General features: G+C 47.3%; 1 protein-coding gene across 1 annotated transcript in view; it reads right to left on the bottom strand.

Moving 5' to 3' along the window:
- Positions 1 to 17,690, bottom strand: part of LOC142120565 (equilibrative nucleobase transporter 1-like) — a 53,986-nt gene that overhangs the window by 8,767 nt on the left and 27,529 nt on the right. The window contains exons 5-8 of the mRNA XM_075194184.1: positions 6,321 to 6,397; positions 2,713 to 2,805; positions 1,414 to 1,553; positions 755 to 867 (exon numbers count right to left, since the gene is read on the bottom strand). Of these exons, the coding sequence (XP_075050285.1) occupies positions 755 to 867; positions 1,414 to 1,553; positions 2,713 to 2,805; positions 6,321 to 6,397 (423 nt within the window). The remainder of the gene's footprint in view (positions 1 to 754; positions 868 to 1,413; positions 1,554 to 2,712; positions 2,806 to 6,320; positions 6,398 to 17,690) is intronic.

Below are 17,690 nucleotides of genomic sequence, written 5' to 3'. Positions count from 1 at the left end.
GGGATCCACAGGATCAAGACAAGAAGGAACGGAGCTAAAGAAACCAGCTGCTACATGTGATGAAAGTGACCAAGACAGGTAGGAGAGAGCAGGACAGTCTGACAACTGTCCTGAATCTGATGGGACAGCCCTGAATTTGGGTGGCTGTCTCGCTTATTCAGGATTTGGTCCGACTAAAAGGACAGTTGGGAGGTATGTCCCCGCTTCACCACGTACTGCTTGTGCAGGCAGAGCTGTGTGCAACTAACAGTAGTGCACACTGTATTGCCTGTTTATTTGTGTAAAATGATAACCATGCTACATCATAGGAGCCCCCCTGCCTTAAGTGCCCCGGGCCCCCCAAAGCCTTAATCCAGCTCTGTATGTGAGGGGCCACTGTGTGTGTATTATGTGTATGTGAGGGGCCACTGTGTGTGTGAAGGGGGAGGCCCAAACCAATATCTTCCCTAGGGCCCCATGAGGTGTAAATCTGGCTCTGATAGATATATATATCATGCATTTGCAAATATGTGTAACAGAATTCTTTCAGTAAAGTTCTAGCCACACCCCCACATTAGGTTGGCCACACCCACTTGGCAAATGTCCCTCCCACTTCGAAGGGGGGCGCCGGTGCCCTGTCTCGCCCAGGGCACCGAAATGTCTAGTTACGGCACTGCCTGCGTGTGACCTTTTCAATCGCAAGTTACGCTTAAGCTTGCGTTCAACTACGAATCTGACCCTTAATATTTGAAGGCAAAACTTTTGTGTTACTCACCTTGCTTTATGACACTGGTCCCGGGATGGTCCGTAGCATGGTACATTGTCTTATATCGTGCCAATGGTTGCTTTGATTCAGATGTTTTCAGGTCCTGGTTTGCACAGTTCAAACTGGGAAAAAGTAAGGAGAGGCACTTAAAATATAGGGAAATTAGGAATCTTCTGGCGTTTTTCAGGACCTGTATTCATTGACTCAATATAATTTAAATACAGCCCATTCGTCATGTGTATAGTTACACGTGGCTGTGGCAAAAACAAACATAAAATGAAAACAAAAACTTTTGGGTACAATAGTTTCGCTGTGATATGTTCCTCTTCATCGGTATACTGGGCTGTGTCCAATTACAGCCTGCCAGTGCCACGGCTGCTGGTACCTATTATGAAGAGGATTAGTCACCAACTAAGCTCTCTATAGACATGAAAAGCAACACTGACAATTATTAGTTAATTTGTGCATATTGTTGATATGACGGACAGTGCTGCATTACACTTTGAGAAATAAGTTTTTCATATCAAATAAAGTTTTCAGTGCATGTCCACGACAAACCTTCATATACTGTACATGTGGCAAAGAAAACCGTACTGTATATAAGTACGCCTTACATACACACACACTCATATAAATATATATAACACCCAAAATATTACTGTACATACCCATAGCTGTACCCCTCCGGCAGGGGGAAAGGAATATGTTTCTTTGGCATCAGGAAAATTGTCCTTAAAATGTGGCAGACACTACAGCTTGATATGAACAGGAACTGAGTCTTCAGTGAAATTCCATTTTGGTAGAGAACCTAGAGAAATATTGGAATCTACGTGACCGTCTAGTTCAGGGTAACTCCTATTAGATTTGTGAAAAAGGGAAACAACGCTTCATAGTTCTCATGCAGGCTCTCTGTGCTATTAAAGGGGGCTTCTACCACCACAGCGATGTCATTCAAACACGGGATTGTGTAGATGTATCTCATATTCACATCATCATTTAGAGGCCTATTTATGATAGGGTTTCTACCTACTTATCTAGCCCCCTGGTCAGTGTGAGCTATTGCCTGTACGAGGAAGTCTATTTAGCAAGGATGAAGATAGCAGGGGAGAATATATTGAAGAAATGCTTCATTGACTAAATCATACTTGCAAACTCTCCCGGAATGTCCGGGAGACTCCCGCATTTCGTGTGAGTCTCACGGACTCCCGGCAGAGTGTGGCAATCTCCTGGATCTGCCCACTTCAGGGCAGAATTAGGTCCAAAATGCCGCGATTCCCCGGGAATCGCAGTGTTTGGCCCCGCCCCCTGCTGTAAATGACGTGTTCGCGTCATTACGTCGCGGGAGCGGGTCCAAAAAGACACAAATTTTGGAGCCCTGCCCCCACCACGCCCACATCCCCCGGCAGGCTCCCGGAAGCCAACTTGAGAAATTTGCCAAGTATGGACCAAATTAAAGCCATTATTAATATCGGAATGCTCTGATTCAATAAAAAAAAATTTTTTTAAAGTAGAACTGGAAGCTCAATCTGGGATTCCAGTTCCGGGGCACATTCACAAGCTGGCAGGCTGAGGAACTAATGCACAGATGGACCCAAGACTGGCTGGCAGAGGGGTGAGATTGCTGCCAGTCAGTATGGCTGATGAGCTGAGTACCACACAGCTACCCTGGTGAAATTTAGTGATAAATTGCAGTGCTACGAAGTTTTCTATCAGATCGATAAACAGTGATAGAAAGCTAGTCCTATCGCTGTGTAATAACAAATAGGATCCTACGTGAGCTAGACATACACAAACCTTTCCAGCCATTGAATGGTATGATTTGGGCATGTTTTAAAACAGAATCATGTCACATTCACCAAACCACACCGACATATATCAATATAGATAAATAGTCACATATCCCAAGCATGCATGGTGCACTCAAATATACATTGTAGAGAACTTTGTGACACTGATGAATTTATTACCTTGACAATTAGAAATATAACAGAAGAAGAGTCATAAGCCCCATTGTAGAGAGTGATGATAGTAGAACGCTGAGAACTAAACAGATTCCCCACCTATGGAGAAGAACAATATTCTATTATATACTAATCATGTTGTAGAGATAGTTGATATTAATTTAAGGCAGATGTAGCAATCCATGAATTGTCACATATGCACACACATAAGCTCACTGTACACATACTTTAACTAGTATAATGATTTAACCCTACTTCATTGTGTGATGTTTCTAAATGTCCTGCTTTGAATTGTCACTCTGCTGCATGACCTTTATAAATGTCATGCTAGCCATGGTGGCCGAGTGCTGTTAAGCATGTTTCCATTAATAGAGTGGTGCTGTTAATGACAATAATGCCTAATTCCTGACCCTGTCATCATTGAACATAGGGATCCATGTACTAACGCAGTGCTCAAGTGGCGTCATTTGTAAGAATTGCTTCTTACATACAAGGATTTTGTCGCATGGAGGAGGGGACATAGAAAAGTTGGGGATTTCACAGGGATGATTCTCTAAAGCAGGACCGTCCAACTAGAGGCTCTTAGGGGTATATGTACTAAAGTGCGGGTTTGAAAAAGTGGAGATGTTGCCTATAGCAACCAGATTCTAGGGCCTGATTCATTAAGGATCTTAACTTAAGAAACTTATTTCAGTCTCCTGGACAAAACCATGTTACAATGCAAGGGGTGCAAATTAGCATTCTGTTTTGCACATAAGTTAAATACTGACTGTTTTTTCAAGTAGCACACAAATATCAAATTTAAATTTCAGTGTACAAATAAGCTATTAAGTATGTGTGTGCTACATGAAAAAACAGTCAGTATTTAACTTATGTGCAAAACAGAATACTAATTTGCACCCCTTGCATTGTAACATGGTTTTGTCCAGGAAACTGAAATAAGAAGTTTCTTAAGTTAAGATCCTTAATGAATCAGGCCCCTAGTTATCATTTATTTAGTACATTCTACAAAATGACAGCTAGAATCTGATTGGTTGCTATAGGCAACATCTACACAGTAAATCTTGCCCTTAGTCTTGTTGCAGCCTCTAAGGATTCTTTGTGGCTGTCAACAACCTCCACAGACTTATTTTTAATAGCTCCTTACACTTACCTTCAAGGCCCTCTCCAACTCCACCGCCCCCTACATCTCCAGCCTCATCTCCATCCATGCTCCATCCCGCCCTCTGCGTTCGGCCAATGACCGTCGCCTCTCTTCCCCCCTGGTCACCTCCTCCCACGCTCGCATCCAAGACTCCTCCCGTGCTGCCCCACTCCACTGGAACCAGCTACCCCGCTCCATCAGAACTTCACCCAACTTGTCCAGCTTCAAACGGGCCTTAAAAACCCACCTCTTCCTTATAGCCTTCCAGTCCCCCACTTAACTGCCCTCCTTCCTGTCTCCCACCTACCTTCCTCCTCGTCGCTCTCCTCTCCCCCCTTCCCCTCCGTCTTTGCCTCCACTCTCCCCCTCTCCTCCTCCTACCCTTGCGTCTCTGTCCGTCCTACCCTCCCCTTAGATTGTACGCTCCTTCGAGCAGGGCCTCCTCTCCTCCTGTTCTCCACCACCTTAACTCTGCTTTCCAGCTCCTTGTCTCTTCCGTGAGGCCCTTCTACCCCTCTAGCTACCCCGCTGGGGCTCTCGCCTGTCATCTAGCTGTACTTTGAGCTTCTGAGTTACTGTGCTTTTTGTTAACTGTTCCGTGATGTCTCACCCTATACTGTATTTCTGTCTGTCCCTGTACGGCGCTACGGATACCTAGTGGCGCCCTATAAATAAATAATAATAATAATAATAATAATAATAATAATAATAGAATTTCAGCATACAGTGCCAATATATTTAAAGCTCTCTCTATGTATATATTAGGGGCACAATGCTTCATGTTGAAAGCAATATGAAAAAGTACAAAAATGTCTGTTATCATTTCCCCAGTAAATCAGTCTAAACATTACTTTTTATCTCTCATAAATTAAAATAATTTGCAAGGGCATCAACCCAGATTGCAGCACTAAATACTAAAATATTCATTATAGACTTTGAGTAATAAACTCACTCCATTCAACAACCAGGGGGTAAATGTATTAACCTGCGCTTTTTGCAAGTTGCAGATATTCGGCAACTTTGCAGGGGAAATTTAAAGCGGCAATGACTTAAAAGGCGAAACTTGCCTTTAAAGCCATTGTCGCTTTAAATTTCACTTGCAAAAGCACAGGTTAATACATTTATCCCCAGGTCACTATTGTTACGACAATATATGGAGGACAAATTTTCTGGGAGGTCAATGTGTATAGAAGAGTCACATAAACGCTCACAGTCATGTATCCTCAGGTGTACACACACACTGGTATGACAAATGTGCACACAGCAGGGGCGGATCTAGAAAACGACCGTACCCCGGGCGATTTAGGGGGGGCGATTTAGGCCCCGCCCCTTTCTAACAGTTTAGGCTGCCGACGGCTGCACAGTATGTGCAGGTCCGTCCAGCCGTGACAGGCAGGGACAGTGTGCTGCCCGGCTGCTCTGATTGGGGCAGAACACTGTCCCTGCCTGTCACGGCTGGACGGACCTGCACATACTGTGCAGCCATCGGCAGCAAGTGTCTGCTAGGGGGGGCGATCGCCCCCCCTGGATCTGCCACTGGCACACAGTGGTGTATCCTCAGGAGTGTAGAACACGTTTCCTATAGGTATACATAGAAGAACGGCGCTAAAGGATAAAGAATCCAAATCAACTGTAAAATTACTTCCAATTATGGCAGAAAATCATGTTTTGTAGAAAAACCGGTTCTGTAAAATTTAATAATTAATGATACCATAGTTCTTTCTGTGAAAACCAACAATAAATTAAAATGAATAAGAATAATCTGCAAAAATGAAACTGCTAACACAACAAAAAATAAAAAGTAATTTGCTGCACAAAATACAGAACTACATAAAAATCTAAAATAGTGATCAGTGGCGGTAGCAGTGAACCGTAATCTTATTTCATATTAATTGCTTAGTATCTCTGGTGGCCTCCACTACCTGGGGTGTCCGTAGACTCGTAATAAGAGTAGAGACCCAGCCAGGTCTCAGAAGATGAATATGGCCTAACTACACCCCATTTGTCAGAGTATTGTGGACAATCCAGGGGCTGGAGGGCAAATTTTAGCCTGGGAGGCGAGACTTTTCTCTGCAGTCTTTTAGGAACATTTTAATGGAAGAAAATGCTGGTAGGGCAGTGACCCAGCCCAATGTGCCCCTTATGGGACCGGCCCCCAGCCCAGCCAGACCCTAGGACTATCCATGGGGGCTCTCACCCTAGTTCATTGCTAGTGTCTTCCACACAGACTTGATGCAGCTCGCAGGAAACTCCCAGGCTTAATTACTTGTCCGGCATTGACAGTTAGGCCCATTGTCCTTTTGGGATTTGGGGCAATTTTAATTGCACGATGAAAGGATGTTTAATTGTCTTTTAAGCTAGTGTTTTTTTATATCCTGTGGTATAACACCAACAGACAAGTTTCTTTTACTTTAATTTACTCCTATTGTTCGTTTGTTGTACAGTGTCTTAAATATACAAATATACTAACCTGCATATTGGTCAACATAAGTAGAAGTCCACCTGTGACCAGCAAACACATAGCAGGAAAGAGAAGCACTGCAGTATCTAGTAGGATAAAAAAAAATATAATATCAGATATACATAAAAAAAAGCATCAAAAAGAGACTATGGGGGAGATACAATTGGGCGCGATGTTCTGCAGGACATCACCGCGATGTACGGCTTTGCCGGCCATTACGGAAAGAAATCTCCGCTCAGTCACATCGCGCTGAAGGGAATCACCCCTGTGTGGCAGATGAATAAGAGTATATTCCAAAACAGGACGCCAGAGTTCTGCTTGATAGATACACAAAACGCACAAAATAGCAGAATGATACTATAAAATAATTTTTGCTTTGTAGACTTTATTTAGTCATACCAATGTTTCATTTAATGAATTAAAATGCTTATCTTTAATGCTTATCTTTGTCTTTTTTATTATTTTTAAATTTATCTCTCTAAAGAATAAATTTCCAATGTATATTGGCACATATATTCTGATACTACTTCCCCCGCTGCCCTCTCCAATGGTGGCCTCTCCTTCACCCACTCCGCCAGGCCTGGTGCCCGCCCTGGCGGTGGAGTTGGCCTCCTCCTCTCCTCCACCTGTACTTTTCGTGTCATTCCCCCTGAACCCTCCCTCTCCTTCTCCTCTTTTGAAGCTCACTCCATCCGCCTCTTCTACCCCATCCATCTCCGCGTCACTGTCATCTACCGCCCCCCTGGCCCCACCTCCCTCTTCCTTGACAACTTTGCTAGCTGGCTTCCTCACTACCTCTCCTCCGATCTCCCCTCGATCATTCTCGGTGACTTTAATATCCCCATCGACAACCCCACCTACCCTGCTTCCAGCAAACTGCTCACCCTCTCTTCCTCCCTTGGTCTCACCCAATGGACCTCCTCCTCTACCCACTGCCTTGGTCACTCCCTTGATCTTGTCTTCTCCTACCTATGTAATCTCTCCGACTTCTCCATCTCTCCCTTTCCTCTATCCGACCACCATCTCCTCTCCTTCTCTCTCTCCTCTTCTCCTGTTCCCCTCCCCCTGCCCAAACCTACTCTGTCCATACGCAACCTCGATGCTCTTGACCCTGCCTCTCTGTCCTCCTCTCTCGATACCCTCCTTTCTCCCCTTTCCTCCCAGGCCTGCCCCAACCAGGCGGTCTCCCTCTACAATCACACCCTCACCTCCGCTCTGGACGCGGTCGCCCCTGCCCACTCCGTCCACCCCCGCTGCTCCAAACCCCAACCCTGGCACTCCAAATTTACCCGCTTCCTCCAAAAATGCTCCCGTTCCGCCGAACGTCACTGGAGAAAATCCCGCTCCCTGGCTGACTTCCTCCACTTTAAATTCATCCTTTCATCCTACAGCTCTGCCCTCTCACTCGCTAAACAATCTTTCTTTAAATCCCTCATTTCTTCCCAGTCCTCTAACCCCCGCCGCCTCTTTGCCACTTTCAGCACTCTCCTGGCCCCCTCCCCTCCCCCCACCCCCCTCCTCCCTGACTGCCTCTGATTTCGCCTCCTTCTTCTCCTCTAAAATCGAGGCCATCCGACTTGAAATCTCCTCCTCCACTCTCTCTTCCACCCCTCCCACTCTTCTGTCCTCCCCCCCCCAACCACCTTCCCCTCCACTCCTTCCGTCCCACCACCGGCGAGGAAGTCCACTCTCTCATTTTATCCTCCCCCCCCCCACTACCTGCCCCCTGGATCCCATCCCCTCCCACCTTCTTCGCTCTCTTTCCCCCACCACCTGCTCCCACCTCGCTCACCTCTTTAATCTCTCCCTCTCCACTGGCATCTTCCCCTCCTCCTTCAAACATGCTCTCGTATCCCCCATTCTTAAGAAACCTAATCTCGACCCCACTTCTCTCTCGAACTATCGCCCCATATCTCTTCTCCCTTTTGCCTCCAAAATTCTTGAGAGGCTTGTCTGCAGCAGTCTCACCTCCTACCTTTCTGAATACTCCCTCCTTGATCCTCTCCAGTCTGGTTTCCGCCCCCTCCACTCCACTGAAACTGCCCTGGCTAAAGTCACCAATGACCTCCTCTCTGCAAAAGCCAGGGGCCACTTCTCCCTTCTCATCCTCCTTGACCTCTCTGCAGCCTTTGACACCGTTGACCACCCCCTCCTCCTTCACACCCTCCAGTCTTTCGGCCTCTCCGGCCCAGTCCTGTCCTGGTTCACCTCTTACCTTACTCACCATTCCTTCTCTGTCACCACCTCTGGGTCTCTCTCCCCCCCCATCCACCCTTCCAGTCGGGGTCCCTCAGGGCTCTGTTCTGGGACCCTTACTCTTCTCTCTATACACCTCCTCCCTGGGTGAACTCATCAGCTCCTTCGGCTTCAGCTACCACCTTTACGCTGACGACACTCAACTAAACCTCTCCTCTCCTGATCTCTCTCCCTCCCTCCTCTCTAGGGTGTCCGCCTGCCTCTCTGCCATCTCCTCCTGGATGTCCTCTCGATTCCTCAAACTTAACCTTGCCAAAACTGAGCTCACAGTTTTTCCTCCCTCTCATACCCCATCCCCTTCTGACCTCTCCATCACTGTCGACAACACCTCTATCTCCCCTGTCCCCCAACTTCGCTGCCTTGGTGTCATCCTCGACTCCTCTCTCTCCTTTGGCCCCCACATCCTCTCTCTTGCTAAATCCTGCCGCTTCCAGCTGCGCAACATCGCTCGCATCCGGCCCTTCCTCTCCCAAGATGCCACCAAATGCCTTATCCACTCTCTGATCATCTCCCGCCTGGACTACTGCAACCTCCTCCTCACTGGCCTCCCCCACACTCATCTCGATCCCCTTCGATCCGTCCTTAACGCTGCAGCTAGGCTTATTTTCCTCTCTCGCCGCTCCTCTTTTGTCTCCCCCCTCTACCTAGCCCTTCACTGGCTCCCATTCCCCTTCAGAATCCTCTTTAAGCTCCTCACACTCACCTACAAGGCCCTCGCCAACTCCACTGCGCCCTACATCTCCACCCTCCTCTCTATTCATGCTCCATCCCGCCCTCTCCGTTCTGCCTCTGACCGTCGCCTCTCTTCCCCCCTTATAACCTCCTCCCACGCGCGTATCCAAGACTTCGCCCGCGCTGCCCCCCTCCACTGGAACAAGCTCCCTCCCTCCATCAGAACTTCCCCTAATCTGTCCAGCTTCAAACGGGCCCTAACAACCCACATTTTTCTTAAAGCCTTTCTGTCTCCCACTTAACTTCCTACCTTATCTTCTGCCTCTGTCCCCCTACTCTCCCTCTCTCCCCTGCGTCTCTCTGTCTGTCCACCCCTCCTCTTAGATTGTACGCTCCTCTGAGCAGGGCCATCTCTCCTCTTGTTTCCACCACTTCTAACTCTGCTCTCCAGCTACTTAGCCCTCCTCCTCAAAGGTCCTCCACCCCACGTCCACTTTCGCTCCCTCCTCCCCCCTGGGGGTCTCCCTGTCTTCCGCGCCCCCCTTCTTGGGCCCCGTCATTTTCGGATCCTCCCTCCCCCTTCCCCGCCCTCTCTAGCTGTGCATTGAGAGTACTGAGTTGCTGTGTTTACTGTACTGTGCTGTCTCCCATTGTATTGTGGTTTTGTTTGTCTCTGTGCGGCGCTGCGGATGCCTTGTAGCGCCTTATAAATAAATATTAATAATAATAATAATAATAATAATATAGGAATAAGAAAACAGAAATGTAGGTAGCAAAATATAAAATAGCAATCGTGCACATTTTCGTTACACACATCATACAATTATTATGATAAATGTTGTTGATTTGTAAAACGTCACAATGCTCCGAAGAGCTGCACAGTGGTGAAAAAAGAACATACGTGAAACAGGGATATATATAAAGTTGGCAAAACAAATGCAGACGTGGAAAATGAAAAAGGTAGGGAGGACCCAGTTGATGGGTAAGTGATAAGTGAGTGTGACTCAGGGTGGAGATCAGCAGGGTAGTATCAGTGTGAAGTACAGATGGGAGTAGTGTAGGCTCTTGTGATGAGGGGGTCTTCAGAGAATGTTTGAGGATTTGAAGGCTGCTGAGACTGTTCGGGTGTGGAAGGGAACTCTATAGGTAGGTGGCTAGCAGGCAGAAGTGAGGCAATTAGAGTTGAGGCAGGTCAGAGGCAAAGCTAATGTCACTCACCGGACTGTGAGTGCTTCTTCCCGGACTATTAGGAACCGTGGACGTCCTCTATCCTGAGGGACTGCGCATGCGCAGCCCTTTCCAAACCTTCAGTGTATGTTCCTTTAACTTAATTGGCAGATCAGGCAACCTCCCTATATTAAGCACCTGTGGTCAACACCACGTTGCCTGATCTTGGAGTCTCATTCCCCATGAGTCTCTGAAGGTGTTCCTGTGTTTCCTTGTTTATTCAGCCCTGCTGATTCCTGTGGTTTCCAAACCACTTCTACCTCTGTGGTTTCCAAACCACTTCTGCTACTGTGGTTCCCATACCACTTCTACCATCTACTGAATCATCGTGACTGTGAGCTGATTCCTATCCGCTGCCTCCGTGCACTACAGTCTTCTAATCACTTCAACTCTACCATGTATCATTGGGACTGTTAGCTGATGCCTATCCGCGGCCTCCGTGCATTACAGGCTTCAACCACATCCACTCACCTGTTCATGATTGTGACTGCCAGCTGATTCCTATCCGCTGCCTCCGTGCACTACAGGCTTCAACCTGCAACTCGTCTGTGTTTCATCATCGTGACTGCTAGCTGATTCCTATCCGCTGCCTCCGTGCACTACAGTCTTCAACCTGCAACTCGTCTGTGTTTCATCATCGTGACTGCTAGCTGATTCCTATCCGCTGCCTCCGTGCACTACAGTCTTCAACCTGCAACCCGTCTGTGTTTCATCGTGACTGTTTGGCTGATTCCTATCCGCTGCCTCTGTGCGCTTCAGTCTTCAGTCCTTGTCAACGCTCCCGTGTTTTCTTGAGTCTGCCTCCACTATTGCTACCCGCTATTCTCCGTGATCAACAGTGCCTGTTCAACTCTGCTCTCCCGTGTCCCATCGTTACTGCACCTGCTGGTTGCTATTGGCTACCTCCGTGTTCCCGCAGAGACCCGCTGCTGCTACTCCTCAGCACTACTCATCCATCTACTGCTGATCCGCTCTCCACGCTTTCCTGTGTTCCCTGCTGGTCTACCTTCCCGTGCGCTGCACCTACTAGACCACCGCTTCACCCATCCAGGGACTTCGCATCCTGCCGGCCTCCTGCCGTTCAGGTATCTCTGCACTCCTGTCTGACTGCCTCCTGAACCACGGTATGCATACTTCTCATTGACTGTGCTGTGTATTGCATACCTTGCTGGACTGTGTTGGTTCTCCTCTGGAGTGTGCTATCCGCTGAGTCTATTGCCATCATTGACTGTGTTATCTTATGCTGGGCTACTTCAAGAGACTTTCTATATTGGCAGTATTGTTCAGTCATTTATACATTTATATTGTGCATATTACTGTGGATCAAAGTCAAGGTGCCCGTGTATATATTGTGTTGCAGTCTCTCCCCGTGCACCTCCTCACATATATATTCAGTAGTACAACTTGCTAGTGGCAGACCACTGACTCCTGTTTACAGTTTCACCTGTTCCAGTATCCTCTCACATAGCAGTGGTACAACTTGCTAACGCAGACCACTGACTCCCCGGATATCTCCACTTGGATTCCATTCCTTCACTCAGACAGCGGTACAACTTGCTATCCGCAGACCGCTGACTCTCATCACCTCCTCGTTTCTGTTGGACATTCCTCCTCACTATAGCAGTGGTACAACTTGCTACCGCAGACCACTGACTACCTTCACGTGTCCTTTGTCCATACAGTTCCTCGTGTATTACTACCTCCATATTGCCAGTGCTGCTAGTCATAGACTTTCCTGAGCATCTCATCATCTGCTATTTCCTGTTCCGTGATCACCCTGCTACCAGAGTACCATATTACCACCTATACTGCTCTGGTAAGCCTATCACCTGGTGATCCCTGGGTAAAGACTCCTAGTGCCCGTGACAGTAAGATCAGGCAATGACAGACCCAGATACGGAACCTACTGCTAAAGAGATGCTGCAGCATCTGGTCAGCCGTGTGGAGCAACAGGATGCTCGCCAACAGCTGTTACTTCAATGTTACCAATCGTTAACCTCCCAAGGAACATCTGGACAGACTGTTACAGCTAGTATTGAAGCTCCTGTGCTTTCCTCCGTTTCCCCAGTGCCATCCCAGGTGTCTACAGCTCCTACGCTTCACCTGCCTACTCCGTCAAAATATGACGGGGACCCCAAAACTTGTAGAGGTTTCCTTAACCAATGTTCAGTCCATTTTGAACTCCAACCTCAAAATTTTTCTACCCATCGTTCCAGAGTGGCCTATCTTATCTCATTGTTTTCTGGACAAGCCCTGGCTTGGGCCTCCCCTCTGTGGGAAAGAAACGATCCAATTCTACAAGATAGTGCCAAATTCATTTCCACGTTCCGAAGTGTGTTCGATGAACCAGGTCGTGTGACCTCCGCTGCTTCCAGCATTCTTCGTTTGCGACAAGGCTCCCATACAGTAGGACAGTATGTCATTCAATTTAGGATCTTAGCCTCTGAACTTCAGTGGAACACTGAAGCATTAGTTGCCGCCTTCTGGCAGGGGCTCTCCGATAAAATTAAAGATGCACTGACTACCCAAGAGCTTCCTTCGTCACTAGAAGATTTGATCTCTCTTTGCCATCGTGTAGACATGAGATTTCGTGAAAGAGAATCTGAGAAAACAACTTCTGCTAAAGCACCTCTTCGTTTAAACCCTCAATTTCGTCCAGTTTCACCTTCTGTGATTCCCATGGAGATAGGACGTTCCAAATTATCTTTAGAAGAGAGGAAACGAAGAGTAAAGAATAGACTCTGTATCTATTGTGCTGATTCCACACATATGCTCAGTTCTTGCCCTAAGAAATCGGGAAATGCCAGGCCCTAACTAGTTCTGGAGAGGTGAAGTTAGGGTCCCTGGAGTCCTCTCCATTGTCTATGAAATCTAAAGTCTGCGCTTTCGATGTTACGATTTCCTTTGCTACCAAATCCTTTGAGTCACAGGCATTGATTGATTCCGGAGCAGCAGGAAATTTCATTTCTAAATCACTAGTGAATCAATGGTCCCTACCAGTGATCACTTTAAAAACACCCATTACTGTGACGGCTATAGATGGATCACGTCTCATCAATGGTCTCATCACCCAGAGTACGTCTCCAGTAACCCTTCAGATTGGTGTACTACACCATGAAGAAATTTCGTTTTTAATTCTTCCTGTTACGACAAGTCCGATTGTCTTAGGCCTTCCATGGCTTCAATGTCACTCTCCCCAGATTGACTGGCGCACCCCTCAAGTTACGTCTTGGGGGCCTGAATGTCACCATCGTTGTCTCTCTCAAGTTATTCCTCTTAAAGTACAGCAATCTTCCATCTCATCTTCCTCCCCGGGACTCCCTCCTCAGTATGCTTCATTTGCCGATGTGTTTGATAAAGCTCAGTCTGAACGTCTTCCTCCTCATCGTTCTTGGGATTGTCCGATCGACCTTCTACCTGGCAAGACTCCTCCCAGGGGTCGGGTCTATCCTCTCTCGTTACCTGAAACTCAAGCCACATCTGAGTACATACAGGAGAATCTCCAGCGTGGGTTCATTCGACCTTCCACCTCTCCCGCTGGAGCTGGGTTCTTCTTCGTCAAAAAGAAGGATGGATCATTACGCCCTTGTATAGATTTTCGTGGACTCAACGCCATTACTATCAAGAATCGGTATCCCATTCCGCTGATCACTGAGCTATTTGATCGCATCAAGGGAGCTCGGATATTTACTAAGTTGGATCTTCGTGGTGCCTACAATTTAATTAGAATCCGTTCCGGTGACGAATGGAAGACCGCGTTTAACACCAGAGATGGGCATTACGAATATTTAGTAATGCCCTTCGGGCTGTGTAATGCCCCCGCGGTTTTCCAGGGTTTCATCAATGAGATCTTTCGGGACTTATTATATGTATGTGTCGTTGTCTACCTGGACGACATATTGATCTTCTCACAGGACCTGCCTTCTCATCACCAACATGTGGCAGAGGTCCTCTCCAGACTACGGAAAAACTTGTTGTTCTGTAAATTGGAAAAATGTTCATTCGAGTTACCCCAGATTCCATTCTTGGGGTATATAGTTTCCGGAGTTGGCCTGAAGATGGATCCAGACAAAGTAAATGCTGTACTACATTGGCCTCAGCCAACTACTCTTCGTGCCATCCAGCGTTTTTTAGGTTTTGCCAATTACTATAGACGCTTCATTCAAGACTTCTCATCCATTGCATCTCCCATTGTGGCCTTAACTCGGAAAGGGGCTAATACTAAGCAATGGTCATCTGAGGCTCTCCAAGCCTTTCAAATCCTCAAAGAGTCCTTCTCGTCTGCTCCCATTCTGCGACAACCTGATGTGACACTCCCCTTCTTCCTAGAAGTAGATGCCTCTAATGTGGGCTTAGGAGCTATTCTCTCCCAACGCTCGGAGCAACAAAAATTACATCCTTGTGCCTTCTACTCTCGGGGTCTTCTGCCCGCAGAGAAAAACTATACTATCGGGGACAAGGAGTTGCTGGCCATCAAAGCTGCATTAGAGGAATGGAGATACTTGTTGGAAGGAGCTCGCCATCCGGTGACGATCTTCACGGATCATAAGAACTTGTCATATTTGCAATCTGCTCAATGCTTGAACCCTCGTCAAGCAAGATGGTCTCTTTTCTTTTCCCGTTTTGAATTAATTATAACCTTCAAACCAGCTGCTAAGAACAAGAAAGCTGACGCTCTATCTCGAGCTTTTGTGACGTCCTCTGATGTAGAAGAGGTTCCCAACCATGCTATTCTAGACCCCAAATGTATTTCTCTGGCTGCTTCATCCACCAAAATGCTACCATTTGGGAAGACCCTCGTGCCTCCTACTCTGAGGAGGAAAATCCTTTCGTGGTTCCATGCCTCTCGTTTTTCTGGACACGCCGGTGAACATAAGACCTTTGAGATTCTCTCTCGTAGTTACTGGTGGCCTTCAATGAGGAGAGACGTCAAAGAGTTTATTGCTTCCTGTGATTTATGTTCTCAGTTCAAATCCTCCCGCAGAACTCCAGCAGGGTTGCTGCGACCACTACCCATTCCGTCCAAGCCTTGGACCCATATTAGTATGGATTTCGTTACTGATTTGCCACCAAGTAAGAATCACAATACTATTTGGGTAGTGGTAGACAGATTTTCGAAGATGGCTCATTTCGTCCCTCTGTCCGGTTTACCTTCCTCGTCTACTCTGGCTGAACATTTCATTAAAGAAATCTTCCGCATCCATGGATGTCCGTCTGAGATTGTGTCAGATAGAGGAGTACAATTCGTTTCCAGATTCTGGCGGGCCCTTTGTAAAACCTTGGGCATACGATTAGCACTCTCATCATCGTACCATCCGCAATCTAACGGACAAACGGAACGAGTCAATCAAGATCTTGAGACTTTTATTAGGATGTTCTCTTCAGCCAACCAAGACAACTGGGTAGAATTGCTCCCTTGGGCTGAATTCGCCCATAACAACATGTACCATGAGTCATCATCCAAAACTCCATTCTTTGTGGTTTACGGTCACCATCCGTCTTTTCCGGAATTTCCTGCCCTCCCACCCACCCAAGTTCCTGCTGTGGAGACTGCTTGTCAGACCTTCAAAAATATCTGGTCTCAGGTCAAAACCTGTTTAAAGAAGACATCTAACAAATATAAGTCTTTCGCAGATAAGAAGAGGCGGGCTATTCCACCACTAAAAATTGGAGATCGGGTTTGGTTATCTACCAAAAATATTCGTTTGAAGGTTCCATCTATGAAATTCGCCCCTCGTTTTATTGGTCCATATAGGATCATTCAAGTTATCAATCCAGTATGTGTTAAACTTCTTCTTCCTAAGAATCTTCGGATTTCCAATGCCTTCCATGTGTCCTTACTCAAACCTCTTATTATCAATCGTTTCTCGACTCCTCCCTCAGCACCGCAGCCAGTTCAAGTTCATCAGGAGGAGGATTTCGAGATTACTGAGGTATTGGATGCAAAAATTTCGCGAGGAGTCCTCCGTTTCCTCGTTCATTGGAAGGGCTTTGGTCCTGAAGAGCGTTCATGGATCAAAGCTGAAGATCTTAATGCTCCTGCCCTTCTGAAGAAGTTTTATTCCAAAAATCCGGACAAGCCCGGTTCCAGGCGTTCTGTGCCCACCTTTAAAAGGGGGGGTACTGTCACTCACCGGACTGTGAGTGCTTCTTCCCGGACTATTAGGAACCGTGGACGTCCTCTATCCTGAGGGACTGCGCATGCGCAGCCCTTTCCAAACCTTCAGTGTATGTTCCTTTAACTTAATTGGCAGATCAGGCAACCTCCCTATATTAAGCACCTGTGGTCAACACCACGTTGCCTGATCTTGGAGTCTCATTCCCCATGAGTCTCTGAAGGTGTTCCTGTGTTTCCTTGTTTATTCAGCCCTGCTGATTCCTGTGGTTTCCAAACCACTTCTACCTCTGTGGTTTCCAAACCACTTCTGCTACTGTGGTTCCCATACCACTTCTACCATCTACTGAATCATCGTGACTGTGAGCTGATTCCTATCCGCTGCCTCCGTGCACTACAGTCTTCTAATCACTTCAACTCTACCATGTATCATTGGGACTGTTAGCTGATGCCTATCCGCGGCCTCCGTGCATTACAGGCTTCAACCACATCCACTCACCTGTTCATGATTGTGACTGCCAGCTGATTCCTATCCGCTGCCTCCGTGCACTACAGGCTTCAACCTGCAACTCGTCTGTGTTTCATCATCGTGACTGCTAGCTGATTCCTATCCGCTGCCTCCGTGCACTACAGTCTTCAACCTGCAACTCGTCTGTGTTTCATCATCGTGACTGCTAGCTGATTCCTATCCGCTGCCTCCGTGCACTACAGTCTTCAACCTGCAACCCGTCTGTGTTTCATCGTGACTGTTTGGCTGATTCCTATCCGCTGCCTCTGTGCGCTTCAGTCTTCAGTCCTTGTCAACGCTCCCGTGTTTTCTTGAGTCTGCCTCCACTATTGCTACCCGCTATTCTCCGTGATCAACAGTGCCTGTTCAACTCTGCTCTCCCGTGTCCCATCGTTACTGCACCTGCTGGTTGCTATTGGCTACCTCCGTGTTCCCGCAGAGACCCGCTGCTGCTACTCCTCAGCACTACTCATCCATCTACTGCTGATCCGCTCTCCACGCTTTCCTGTGTTCCCTGCTGGTCTACCTTCCCGTGCGCTGCACCTACTAGACCACCGCTTCACCCATCCAGGGACTTCGCATCCTGCCGGCCTCCTGCCGT

The sequence above is a fragment of the Mixophyes fleayi genome, chromosome 1 (genome assembly GCF_038048845.1).
Source record: "Mixophyes fleayi isolate aMixFle1 chromosome 1, aMixFle1.hap1, whole genome shotgun sequence".
NCBI lineage: Eukaryota > Metazoa > Chordata > Amphibia > Anura > Limnodynastidae > Mixophyes > Mixophyes fleayi.
The sequence above is the reverse complement of the archived record's forward strand: the minus strand, read 5'-3'. Positions and strand labels throughout refer to the sequence as shown.